This window comes from Fundulus heteroclitus, chromosome 20, assembly GCF_011125445.2.
Source record: "Fundulus heteroclitus isolate FHET01 chromosome 20, MU-UCD_Fhet_4.1, whole genome shotgun sequence".
In the NCBI taxonomy this organism is placed as follows: Eukaryota; Metazoa; Chordata; class Actinopteri; order Cyprinodontiformes; family Fundulidae; genus Fundulus; species Fundulus heteroclitus.
The window spans coordinates 19,768,528-19,783,248 of record NC_046380.1 but is presented as its reverse complement, the minus strand read 5'-3'; the positions used below and the strand labels follow the sequence as shown (position 1 = coordinate 19,783,248).

Here is a 14,721-nt window from a genome sequence, read left to right as displayed (position 1 = left end):
TAAATAATTATAAAAGAATTAAGATGTTATATTACAAAAGTGTGTTTTATATGTTTTGAATGGAGCTGATTAGAGGAAATGGATCCCTCCCTACACAGTAGATACTATCACTTAGGTGACCTGATTTCACATCCATCCTCTTTCATTTTTGTTTAAACTAGGCACAAAAAAAACCCAAAACACATTATTCTAAGGGGACAATCCTCTTAGCAAAGTGAATTATTAATAAACACAATTTAATCCAACACTCAAAAATGCCAGTCATCACTTTTTCACGGTCATTTTTCATTTTCTTTTTTTACTATCAGAATAAATTATGTGTATAATATTTACAAATACATATTTGTATTTCTGTCAGCAATTATTTGTCACATAATGTCTTCCTGTCATTCCACCCTGCAATATCTAAAACAGACCCTCTCTGGGTTGCACTTCCAGTTTTTCCTACCTTTCTTTTTTTTTTTTTTTTTTTTTTCCAGAAATCTGATCTGAACCTACTTTGTTGGATGCGGCCACAACCAAAACAGACTACCACTAGATGGCAACCTTGTTTCTCGCTTGATTTTGAGACAACGCTTGGTTCTCTTTCCTCCCTTCCCCCACCCTCCTGCAGAAGACCGTTTCTCCAGAGGCAGGCTGTGGGGAACCCTCCATGTAGGGGGGTGTGGAGACGTGCTGTAAGGCTGGATGCTTCTTCCTGCCCAACATCTTCCTCTTCATCTCCCTCTTCATTTAAAACCTTAAACAACCCCTATCTTAACTATATATATATATATATATATATATATATATATATATATATATATATATATATATATATATATATATATATATATGTGTACAGAAGTGTAATGAGAGTCAGTAAATCAGAAATCAAACTGGAAAGTGATTTATTTCATTTTGAGTCATTCAAGGGAAATGTTGCTTTTTCTTAAGAAATAGAAATATCTTAGGACATTCAGACACATTTTTTTTGTTTGTTTTTTTGTTTGTACATGACAGGTACTGGCTTTGTGTGAATCACAACCAGCCACAACGCCAAAGTTACAACATGCACTGAACAGTAAAACAGTTATACAGAAACAACAGCATAGAAAGTCAATGGGTAAAAATGTTATCTGTGGTTTTTCTTTTACAAAACAGACAGCCTCGAGACCTACAAACAACATAGTATAAGAGCTGGCTAAGGTCGTTCAAATATCTTTTTTTTAATCATTTAATTCCCTGGAAACAGTGTGTACTTTACAAAGACCGATGGCTTAGGCAAGGTTGGGGTCAATTCCACTAAGACCTTAAACCTTAAAAAAATAGATTTAAGATTTTGTGTACTCCTGTTGGTTTTAATTATTTTCTCTTGTTCCCTAATAATATTCATTTCTGTGGCATCGTGCGTGATGAGTGTATTACGTCAAGGAATACTCCTGAATCGACCCCAACCCTGTAATACAGTGTGCAGAATTAACCTGCTTGTAAAAGCAGTGATCCTCATTGGGTTTTTAAAACTATCACATGCTTTTTAAAGGACCTGTGGGTTTCCATCAAATAAGTGCAAATGACTTAAGCTTTTAAACTGTGAAATATAGCAGCTAATAACCTAAATACACTTTAGATTTTAACTTAAGGAATTTATCTGTACACTTGAGAGTCTTATAAGACAATAGAGGTTGTGGTTATAATAAAATAATCTGTGCTCTTCATCAAATGTTTTTTATTGAATTAAAAATAAAACAAATAACTGTAAGTTAGTCTTTTAATTTGAGTAACATATCTCTACGAGGAGGTTAGTAAATTAAAAAGGTGCTTTTTATGTTACTTTGATTGTTGGCTCCCTTTTATAAATGGAGCACATTGACATGACTTAAAAAGAAAGTTGGAATTTTAAAAGGGGTTCTGTGGACAATGAGAAGCAGTAAGTATCTTATCTGATTTCATCTTTTTTGAATTTGCCCCAAAGGCTTTGACAAAATGAATTTCTGTCCTCCTAAAACTACTCCAATCTCAGATGTCTACAGTGGTTTATACTAAAGACCATGTTGGCCCATGATCCAATATAGCTAATACTGTATAAACCTGGGTTCTAATAAACCAAACTCATATTAACTCATTTGACATTTGTTTCAGTGATTTTTAGCAAAAGCTCAGATTTCTAGATTCTTATTCTTTTCTGTTTAAAAAAAAAGCTTTAATTAGTAAAAAGCTTTAATATGAAATTAAAACTTAATCATGATTTCATATGGAACAAAACTGGTAAGAGATTATGGGCTGACATGGTCTTCAGTTTAAATATCCACAGACTTCTATGCAGAAAGCCGCTAGCATACTGAGCCAGTGGCATGTTTTTTTTACCTGCTGTAAGAAGGTTGTTCTTTTCCACTGTCACTAAATGCTCAAAATGAGAGAATGCTGTAAATTCAGTAATTTAATGCAGTCATATAGGCTTTATTAGGTAGATAACTTTTTACCACATGGGATTATAAAATCAACTGAATTTACTGCCTCATACCATAATCCTTATAAATTTGGACTATATGTATGACATTAAGTAATTTCATTATACATTTTGTATACAATAAGAGTTAAAATGTGTTTTTGTTTCTCATTAAATACTTTAAAATTATATTTGTTCTGAATTGGCTCTATATAATTAAACTGAAGTGAAATTAATAACGATATTATACAAACATGGTTTAAAGGGTTCCAAAACGATGATAGCCTGGACTATTAAAGCAAAGAAAATTTAGCTGGAGTTTTAAGATGACAGAAAGACATTCTGAAATTAAACAAAGCCTTAGTTTGACATTTCATTTTCAGAACTATCTGCTCCATAAGACACTAACTGCTGATAACTAACTCACATTACCCCACTTTAAAAATTCCTGATAATCTTGTTAGTAAATGAAAAAAGGATGAATTGCTGAAACAAACATTGTGACTTGTAGTAATATAATTATTTTGTGTCACAGTATCACAGTCTAAGAAACAATTTAAACATGTTGCTTAATGATTTCTTGCCTTAAAAGCTTAACAGTTTCAACACTTGTTGGGATTTGGGTGCTTATTTTTTAATTTTTTTAATTTATTTTTTTTGCAAGAGCATGTTTGTGCATGGCTGTAAATCTTTGTTTCCTATCTCCACGATAAATCTCAATCCTCTAAAGTAGTGCTGGCTGCCTTTTGATGAAATATTGATTGTCATCATTGTTTAGAGATATTTCAGCAATAATGGTCCCTGACTATACTGTGGTATAGAAAACCAAACCGTAAAGATCACAGGATGCTTCAGGAGGTGTTGTGTAAACTGGATGCCATTTATCTGAAAATGTGTTGGGTTTTTTTAGGTTACATTGCTAAATCTGAAGGACATCTCCGACTGTCGGGTGTTTTCTTTTTATGGGGAAAGATGGCAAACATTGGACTTCTGCTTATGAATGTTCAGCAGGTGCTTTTGCAGAAATTAACCTTTTGAAATCATCAGACGTGATGTTATGAAATACACAGAGCTAATGCGAAAAGCAGACATTTAGCTATAAATGTAAACAATGCCATTTTGTCCATCTGAGCAAATTTGCAAAAGTTCTTGTGCAACAGAGTTCAAGAGTTAGGCCAATGGCAATGTTTTAAAGTCATACTATTTAACTTTCAGGCATTAGAAGTATTTCTGCTATTGTTATAAATAGCAGTTTATTGACTTCCCCCTCTAAAAATATAAGATGCTGCGATACTAGTTGGATTGTGTAGTTATGTTTCTAATGATTATACATGTCATTTTCAATATGAAAAATGTCTCTTTGCCTCATGGGGGGAAAAAAAATCTCTTTCTTTCTCTTTATATTTCTCTGGGTATTGCAACTGCATTTTGTTGCAGTTAGAATAGCACATGTACTTGGGGACAAAACAAAAACAGGACTACAACAACAACACACACACACACACACATACAGATTCCCATCGAAAACAGTTCATTCGTTTCCATTAAGCAGCACCCTCGCTGCTTTAATGCTTCCCAGTGGTAACACACACACACAAACAAGCTCGCCTCCCCTCTGCTCCTCGCAGTCATTGCTATTCCTTTCACACCTCAGCTCCTCTCACTAAGGGAGAGCAATATGAAATGGTCCAACTCTGTGATTAAAACTGGAAACAGAATCTGGATTTGTGATTGCACTTTTCACCACAAGACAAAAATTAAATACAAAATAAACATCTACGTCAGTCATATTCCATTCACTGAATCAATTATTACTTTAAAAACTACATTCATTTGAGTTCAATGGCTTCTTTTCTTACTTTTTACCAGTTGGTTTGGGTCTGGAAATGACTTAGTTCCTTAGATACAAACATTTTAGTTGCCATTAACCTTGATGTGATACAAGAAGACATAAAAGCCTGAAAGAGTTTAAAGGAAAAATACAATAGTACACACCCCCAGAGGCATTGGGCTACTATGGTGGCATCAACTCTACGAGTCCCTGAAACTCTACTGAGATTAAATGTTTCCTTATTATGTGTTTTAATTGCGGTAGTGGAAATCGCCAGCATGTAATAGATGTCGGACTGGAGAAAAGGTTTTTCTGACTTTTTACTTCGACTAAAAATGTCTTTCTTTGGTGGAATTTAAAAACCTTATTCTATGTGTTATTTTATTTTATTTTTTTTTCTTCTGTTGCTGATGTTTTATTTCCCAGCCTAACGTTCCTACTGTATTGTGATTTTCTTATACTTTGTGAAATGGCCAAAGAATTCACGGGTTAAAGAGCTGTTAATTTATATCATGTTAGTTTTTGTATAACTACTGTATTTGCACCACCACACTTTCATTTTTTGTGTGTTTTGTGAGCTATAACTTTACCTTCTGGTAAATGTACAAACGTTTGACTTACAGTCTGATTATCTCCTACCGAAACCCTGCTTTATGTAGTTCTTCGTTCATTATGACTCTGGGCCTGATCCTTGAAATGACTGTGTGACTCAAAACAAAGGAAATAAGCTTGCTTAAAAAACAAAACAGACTTTAAGCATCTGACTAACATACAAAGCTTTACAGAGCAGCATTTGCTGCTCATACTGGTCTGCCAAACAAAAAGCATAATTCTATGCTGCGTAGTTTGGCTATATCGATGTCTGACGGATCATTCACTCATTTGTAGGAAAAGATAGTTAGCAATAGTAAAAAGCAGCTGCTTCTCGAAGACCAGTGCTGTTTGTGACACCTAGTCTGCAATAAATGTGCATGTCTCATGAAATCTGGTGATACTTATGACATAGAAAAGTATACAAAGTATGAGTACAAGTATGAGTAGCCTCATTCACTGCTGAATTCATACAAAGAATGCAGCAAGCTGTGAAAGGCGTATTTCCTTCTGTTCTCTATGTGTGTCTGGTATAGTTTAAAGGATTTCTGCAACCTATAACTACATTGTCAAAACTGCACAGCATTTGATTGTAGAACATCCAAGAGATTTAAAATGGTTTGTCCACATTGCATAATTTGGCTGGGGAGCACTGACTTGGGGATGACTGCAGGAAGAGAGCGCGATGCAACCGTGGGAATAAACTATGGAGCCTCTTCATTTTTAAAGTGAATATAAATGAATGACGTGATGGTCAAGAAAGCACAAGTGATTATGCTCATTTTGGTTTTAAACAACATTTCAGATTAAAGATGTGTCCTAAAATACTATTTTAAATCTTTTGGTGAATTACTTAAAATATGAATTAAGGCAGTATGCCCTGTAATCTGTAGCTGTGTTTTAAAACATGAGCATTCATCCATAATGCAGGAACAGTGTTCTGAACTGATTCCCTACTGACAAGAAGATGTTCTTATAGTGTGGAGAAGTTATTTTGTACTTCATCTAATAAAACCCAGAGTTAAGGAAATATGTTTCCTCTTCCTCCTCAGGTTTTCCCTAATACATTTGTATCAGAAGTGTTATAACTAGACTTAGCAATGATGAATACCCTGACCGGCATGTCTGTGCTTGCTTGCCATTAGTGTTATAAAAATACAAAAATGGTGGATATGGAGGTTGTTTTTTTTCTTAATTTTACAGATTTATATCATACGTTTGCAATGACACACGATTCATAAATATGCGCATGTGCGGAGTGACTCTTACATGCAACTATTGTAGATACCTGCCACATTATAGGTACGTGTCTTTTATCAGTGAGGATTTGTATATATGCCCAAGAGCACGTGTGACATGCAGACCTCCAGCGCTACTTAAAAAAGTCTTTGCTGTGCTCTTGAAAGCAATTTTGGTCAACTCCTGTCTCCATGGAAAATAATGGTATCTATGTAGCCTGTAGCTATCTTCAACAGGTGTGTGTGTGTGTGTGTGTGCATTCGTGTGTGAGGTGGATCCAGTCTGGCAAATGTTTGTAAATGGTGATAAAATCATCCTTGATTATAGTCAGTGCTAATAGAGTTAATTAAAAAAAAAAACATAGAAGAAACAAAGAAAAGCCCAATTTTATGTGCTCGTATCCTATTCAACTACTGAAAATGTCCTGTTAGTCAAATCACGGCTAACGCACTCTGAGAATCTGTCATTCAAATCCAAACTTCGTGTGAGTTAGTTGGAAAAAACTGAGATAAGCCTACTTTAAACATTTAAAAAAAATTTAAACATTCAACGTTAACTCACAATGTGTTTTTATGTTGACATTTTGGGTGCATGCATGTGCTATCAGTGTGCACTTTATGCAACAATTGAGACATTTCTCATTCCTCTCTTAAAACAAGGTCCATCTTTATCACAAAACATCATACAAAGATGCTAAAAACCTTCCAGTGGCAGATATTCTGTATTTATCCATTCTACACATAACTTGTTAACCTAAAGGATAGCAGGACAGATGGCTGAGAGAGAGTGGCCTGTGTAATGGAAAATTAATTGGAACTGCAGACGTTAAGCAAAGACACTAAACCTTACTGTTTTACATAGAAATCTGACATTGTACACTAGCAAATCACTTCCATATAAGGGACTTTCTCTTATCTATAAAAAAATAAATCAGGTTAGACTGTTTTAAGATTTTGTTTACATCTGTTTATCATAATTCACCCATTCATATTCAAATTGTCTCACACATGTATGCACACTCATTACAAATGTAAATGATTAAGGCCAGGTTTGGAAATGGAGGGCACAATATGTAGCTTATAGGCTTCTAGGTCCTCTGGTATATCCCCAAGAGTAAAAAACATGAACTGGCAGTCAATAGAAGAAGGTGGACTTTGTTTTTTTTTTACGAAACAAAGAGAAAACCCCCTTTGGCTGAAATCATTATTTTGTTGTGTTACTCCTGTTATAGCCATAACTCTATCTCTCTGCTGACTCTGCTTCTTTAAACAAACACAATGGCTACTTGGGGCGGTGTTCTTTAGTTTAGTGGGTGTAAAATACAACACACAGGAATGAACTGAAAGAAGGGGCAGTGACATTCTCCAACATAGGTGTTTTTCTTCCAAAGTATTCCCCACATGTATTGACCCAGAGCTTGTTGCCCTAGTGCCATGCTCAGGTTATCCGTGAAATACAAGAACCTTTTTCTCTATGCCTTTCTTGGTCTCTTTTGTCTTTGTTATCAACAGTTTGTTCACCTGCTTTCCACGTGTCTCTGATAACTTATGCTTCAAAGGTTTTTGTCTAAAGTAGTTTGTCGTCCCCTCTCAGCTTTTGGTCTACGTGCTGGGTCAGGTCCTATATGATTTTCATGAGCCTTCCCACGAATACCTTCAAGAGGAAAGTAACAGTTCTGGCCCAACATCTTTTGGGCTGTTTCTAAATGGTTAGTCCCCCTCTGGTAATTTATGTTAATACTGCGTTTTGGGCTGCCACCAGCCAGCAGACGATCTGAGGGACTAGCCTCAGTGATGTCCCGGAGATCATCATCATTATCTGTGTCAGCATCAATGTATTTGCTGATTGATGAGTCATGGAAAGTGAAGACTGTGGGGGCCATCGTGGTGCTTTCTGGTGACTTTGGTGGGGTCCTGCTGCTGGCAGTGGTGTACACAGAAGCTTCAGGACTCAAAAGAGACTGGTCTGAGACAACTGAGCTGTCTGAAAGTGGTGATGGACCCGAATCCCCGTCGCTACGATAGCCTCCTTTAAGGCTCTTTGAGGAGTTTCCAGAAAAGAAGAATCTTCTTGTGTTCTCTGTACCAGAGGACTTTGATGCCGGACTCAGTACAGACTCATGATGCCCTATGATTTGCTGGCCAGTGTTTTTACTAATGTGCTGGGACAAAACTGTAACTGGACCAAAAGTGAATCGGTTGCTTCCTTTAAGCCCAATGTCTGGTGCTGGACTATGGGAGTAGCGTGGGTTCTCCTGGAAGTCTGTAGCACAACTGATGTAGCTATCAATACTAGACAAGCTTTTCATGTCCCCCACTCCATCTTTGGCTCCTAGCACTGATGGTCCATGGTCATTAATGGCTCCAAGCTCTATCTCATCTTTCTGTTTGCTAGCTCTGGATCCTCTGTCTTTTGCATTGAGGTTGGGTTGCGACTGTGTCTTTGCCATCTGGCTGTACATCTCCTCCAGTTTCTCAACATTCAGTCTTTGGGGACTGGTGTCTCGAGCCTTGGAGGGGGAGCCTATCTCTTGGGCATTGAAAGAACGGTTTGAGCTGGTCTCTGATGCAGCTCTTTTGGACGGCCATTTCCAGTGACTTGGGGAGAGGTGGTTGTCATGAGGTCTCTCGCTCTTTTCTACCACTACATCCATAAGTTCTGCACTACGAGCAAAAGCCTCTTTTAAGTTCATAGAAACAATGCTACCATTTCTTTTTGCCCTCTCAAGAGCTTCCCTTCTTTTAAGAGCTTTTTCTTGCCTTTTCTGCTCCTTATAGAACTCAGAGAAGTTATTTACAATAATGGGAATAGGTAGGGCAATTACAAGTACTCCAGCGATGCAGCACAATCCCCCCACAATCTTTCCCAACAAAGTTTTGGGATAGATATCTCCATACCCTACTGTGGTCATAGTGATGGTGGCCCACCAGAAAGAAGCTGGAATGCTTTTGAACTTTGTATCCTCTTCATCTTTCTCTGCAAAAAACACAAGACTAGAAAAGATCATGATGCCCATGGCCAAGAAAAGAATAAGGAGGCCCAGCTCATTGTAGCTCCTCCTTAGTGTAAAGCCCAGAGACTGAAGACCGGTAGAGTGACGAGCCAACTTCAGAATACGAAGGATACGCATAATCCTGAAGATCTGGACCACACGCCGGACATTCTGAAACTGCAGCACGCTCTTGTTGGACTCTGTTAGAAAGATGGTGACGTAGTAAGGTAGAATTGCCAGCAGGTCAATGACATTGAGAGGACCCTTGAAGAACTTCCATTTGTTGGGTGAGGAGAGAAAACGGAGTAGGTATTCCATGGTAAACCAGGCAATGCAAACAGCTTCCACATGCGCTAGCTGTGGGTTGTCTGTTGATTGACCAAACTCGTCAGTGCCTTGCAGCTCCGGAAGGGTATTTAGAGACAGGGCAATGGTTGATAGCACAATGAAGAGAATTGAGATGATGGCCAAGATCTGAAAGACACAAAAAGAGAAGTAATATGAGAAAAGATTGCACCATTGGGAAATTAAATAAGGTAGAATAAGGCTTAAAATGAAAGCGGAGAAGCCTCTTAGGCTGCGTCTGAAATGTATACACCCTAGCTCCTGTTCCTTGAACTTTCATGAGATCAACTATAAGAACTCTATTGTGGGTAGGAATGAAGCTTTGGACTGCTGTGCTGATTTCAGACAGCCTTTAACACATATGTTATCATGTGATGGAAACGCACATGGAGGATGCTAGTCAAATCTGGGCCTACTGCCTCCGGAAAAAGAGTGCATGCTCTCTTCTCTCTAGACATTTTTGTTAATTTCCATGTGGTGGGCTGTGCTTATATGTCATGTCATGCAAATAATTGAGATGAAGAAGGCGGAGGAGCGAGCATACAGCAGCCCCAGATCAGCCTGCCTATATTGGCTCGAGTTGGAGGCAGTCATTTCAGAAGCTGTTGACCGTGAATATCCCATTTTCAACGTCAAACTAACCTCACCGCAGTTACTAAAAAGGGGAGCTGATATGTCCGAGGGGTCAGAAAGGAATGAAGTTTGCACTGACTCCCAAAGGACAATAGAATCACAGAAGAGTGGCTAAAGTTAATTTATGGGGACTTTACTGAAGACAGTTTCCTGTGTTCAAGTCATGGTTTTCGAACACACGGATAAAAAACAAACAAACAGTGTGTCTGTGTGTGTGTGTGTGTGTGTGTGTGTGTGTGTGTGTAGGGATGGTGAGGGTTTGGCCAGTTTTCCAAATATGGTAGTAGCTGCATATCATTACTGCAACCAACCCTTTTACTGGGGAGGGACATTTGGCCTGACAAAACAATAAGTTGACATTTTTTTAATGAAATTCCTTGGAGAATTTACATATGCAGCAATAAGCTTTAACTATATGATATGGTTTATACAGTGATGTCACGGCCCCTTTAAAAGTGGTGCCCAATTATGCCAAGTAGAAGTGAAGATGTATTTTTATTTATTTGTTTTTTTAAATATATATGCCATAATTTCCTTGCGATATAATAAGACATAACAGATTTCAACTTTTAAAATCAACCCCACTTTTAAACCTACTGGTATTACTTTAATTAGACTTAGATTTAAAGGCACCTTCAGTGTATTTATAAAAGGTCATGAAGGTGGTATGAAAGTGATGAAAAGTGTAAGAGAATGCCAATATTCTCACGGTGTAAATAAGCTTCCAGTAAATGTCCAGCAAAGTATGGGATTGGCTGAGAGCTAATGGACTGAACTGACTTGGACTACTTATTTATTTATGTATGACTTATCCAGTCTACTCACATCAGTAAGTGTGCTTGAGTGGATAATAATACTTAGCAATCTATAAAATCACCATCGCATCCGCATATCTGCTGTAGGTGATACACAGTGCCTTGCAAAAGTATTTGCCCCTCTTCACAATTCACATTTTTCATGTTTTATTGCCTCACAACCTGGAAATAAAATGAGCTCTTTGCACAATTTATTTTACAGAACATGCCTACAACTTTTAACATGTATTATATAATATATATATATATATATATATATATATATATATATATATATATATATATATATATATATATATATATATATATATATATATATTCTCCTTTCACTATTTTGTGCTAATCCATCAAATAGAATAAGATTTTAAAAAAACATAGAATGTAACATAATAGGTTAAAAACAATCCTGAGGGGGTTGAATACATTCTCTGTATATGATGGCAAATGCTTTAATTAACAAAACAAAATAAATAAATCTAAGATGTTTTTAATGATAAATATTTAAATAACTGGTCACATGTGAAATGTTCAGTATATATTAAAGGGTATTTTGTGGTGATTCAATTGTTGGTGATTTAACTTCCTAGTAAACAATACATATTTATTTATTTTTAACTCAACAAAAAAATTTTTATGTGTTAACTGGAAATGAAATATTAATATAAAATGGACTGTCCTGAAGCACGTTTTTGAGTGAAGTTAGATTAAAAACTATATCACTTCCATCATGTTAAATACCAGTATCTTTAAGGAGATCAGCCAACATGAAAGTGATGGTGTGGCAGAAAGTAGCTGTGACACATAAATCACAGTATCTTGAAACATCTCTCTGTGTCCACACTTCCAAAATTGTAATTCATGATACTTCCTTCAGTTATCACGCTCTTACACTTTTGCAGGAAAAGCAATCTGCCATTGTAAGCCTGGGCATAGAAATGTGGAAATCCTTTGATTGGTTATATTCCATAAATCTAACAAAAGACATGAAATCCTTAAAATTATAAACCATTTCCGCATTCTATTGATGACATGCTGTTTGTTTCTAAAGACCAGAAATACAGGGTACAGATCCAGCTGCTCAACTCCGGTCTTCATCCTTAGAAAACAAAACTTCCCTGCCTGCACAATGAACTATAAAGGTGACATTCAGCTATATTTACCACAAGCTAACACAGCTCTAATTAGATGTTTTTCAAACACTTATTTTGACCTCGACTTCCAATATTTTTGGGTCTTTTAATTTGTTATTTGAAACAATGTTTTTCCAGATTGGAATAATTATGCATGAAACTGCTTTAGTGAGTTTTCAAAAAAGGCATTAGGGGCTCAAGTTTGAATCCATTGTGGATTTTATTTAGCTAATATGGTCAAAATTAAAATTAATGTGCAAACATATACAGTCATGTAAAAAAGTTAGGACTTCCCATGAATCCTTCTGTGGTTTTCTAACATTTTCACACTTTATGGATATCCATCCATCCATCCATCCATCCATCCATCCATCCATCCATCCATCCATCCATCCATCCATCCATCCATCCATCCATCCATCCATCCATCCATCCATCCATCCATCCATTTTCTGACCCGCTTAGTTCCTCATGGGGTCGCGGGGGTTGCTGGTGCCTATCTCCAGCTTTCACTGGGCGAGAGGCAGGGTACACCCTGAACAAGTCGCCAGTCTACTTTATGGATATTTAATATCAAATTCATCAACACTTAGGACATTGAGTAATATAACAAACAAAACTATTTAAAAGACTTTAGAAAATGTGATAAAAATGCAATTTTTTTTTGAGGAATAAATTAGGACAACCCTACATTTATCACCTCTAAAAAAGGGTAAAATTATATACACGCATGCCACACCAGGTGCACATTAGTACAACATCACTACTCTGCATTTTAAGGGATGTTTCCTCTTTTTAAACATCAAACGTTTCCTTTGATGTTTGATGCTCCTGACTGTTAATCTGAACATGGTGAGATGGACAGAGCTGTTTAAAGGCATCCGAAAGCAGCTTATCAGTCTGGTGAGAGACTTTAAGAGGTCTTAAAAGAATTTGAGTCTACAAATGGAGGAGAAACAAGTTCACCCTGAGAGCAGATCGCAAGATGCTCAAAAAAGTCTCCAAAAACCCTAAAATTTCATCATGGAACCTAAAGTAGGAACCTTTTGCTACTGCTGAGGCCTGTACAATCAGAAAGCGACAAACAACTTTACATTTCATATGAGATGTAGAAGGAGGAAACGTCTCAGAAAACCATGAAGGCCAGTCTAAAGTGAGCCTGGTTTTAAATAATCTGAAGTTGTATCATGTGTCGTCTTCCACTCTTCAAATAAAAGCGGTTCAAATAAATCGCTAAAAGAACAACATAAATATGACATTTATGACCATGATAGGCATGTGCAATCTTTTAACAGGAAATTGTCCTTTATTTTCTAGTATGTTATATTCTTAATGTTTCAGGACAGGCCTTCTTTGAAAGTCCCTTAGCTAGTTTCACCATTTCTAATAAAATTATGCTCAGTTGTTTGTAAATGTTTTCACAAGCTTAACCAAATGCACCTCCTGCACAGAGAAATGCCAGCGGATGAGCGCTCATTGCCTTTAAAGAGGATGAGGAGCAGGATTACTTCATGAACTGCTTTCTGCGGTGGATATATTAACCCTAAATCTCCAAACAGCACAACTTAGTGAGATGAGTAGGAGGTTGTTGCTAGAACACGGAGCCTGTTTTGGCAGTAGCCCACACGCTAAAGGTTAGGGATGTTATATGATGATATAAATCAGAGGATCGTTAAAACATTTTCTGTAAGCGTGAGAGTCACTGTGCAGGGCAGTGTAGCATGGAGAGATATTCAAAGGAACGATTAAACATGCAGATTTCACTGCAATTCACTTTGATATGGATAGAGTCCAGCCACTCGATGGAACTTTCTGAAAACAAATCATTTCCAGCTGTTTAAGTCTTACCCAACACTTAGTCTAAATGAAGGAAAACTAATGGAAAGGGGAGAATGCTAAATAGTTAAAATGTTATTAAAAATAGTCTATAATTCAGATTCCCTAGAGTTTAAATGTGGTTAAAAGGCATCCTTATATATGGCCAATCAGAACATGAGGATTCTGTTGCCATAGCTTCACGGCAGGCATGAATAATAACCCTATCTGTTTATTTTCTTCCTCCTGTGTGTGTCTCTCCCCCCCCCCCCTCCCTCCCTTGTCCAGGAGCAAATCTATTTGAATCAAACACTTGAAGAGCAGAGAGGGTCTGGGACTGAAAGGTGAGGGTGAAGCTAACAGTGGCAGCATACAAGGGAAGGGAGTAGCGAGGCCGCAGTGGAAATGATGATGCTGTTCAACACAAAATTATTCCCCATAAAGCAAATAACAGGATGTGCTGCTTGTGTTATCTGCTACACCTTTGTAAACACTAGGTATTAAAGGTCATCCACTAGGTAGGAAACACATCAGCCTTGTAATAAGCCTCGAGGGAGATAGAGAGCGTTGCTGTTGACAGATTCCAAACTTACAGCTGGGAAAGATCGCAGCTAAGGAAGGGCAGGACCAAAAGGGGGTCAGGGGTAATGGGATTGAGAGGCTATAAAAAGATTGCTAATGATGATGCACTGATGCTGCTGTGTAATGTTTTGATGATGAGGTTAGGTTCCACCAGGAAACCCTGCACAATTCCCCCTGGATGCGCTGTGGTGGCCGCCGTCCTCTCTGAACACTCATCCACCCTGGGCATCTTTACATCTGTCTTCTCTGGGTGGTTTTAATGTCACGGGGCTCTAATTTCACAAATCTACCAAACTCCACACCTGAAACCAACCTTTCGG

At 37.3% G+C, this 14,721-nt stretch overlaps 1 protein-coding gene across 5 annotated transcripts in view; it reads right to left on the bottom strand.

The window, feature by feature from the left end:
- Nucleotides 1-873: 873 nt before the first annotated feature.
- Nucleotides 874-14,721, bottom strand: part of kcnb1 (potassium voltage-gated channel, Shab-related subfamily, member 1) — a 53,712-nt gene continuing 39,864 nt past the window's right edge. For all 5 annotated transcript variants that reach the window (XM_012872724.3, XM_036151987.1, XM_036151986.1 and 2 more), the window contains exon 3: nucleotides 874-9,555. In XM_012872724.3, coding sequence (XP_012728178.2) covers nucleotides 7,642-9,555 — 1,914 coding nt within the window. In that variant the 3' untranslated portion in view covers nucleotides 874-7,641. The remainder of the gene's footprint in view (nucleotides 9,556-14,721) is intronic.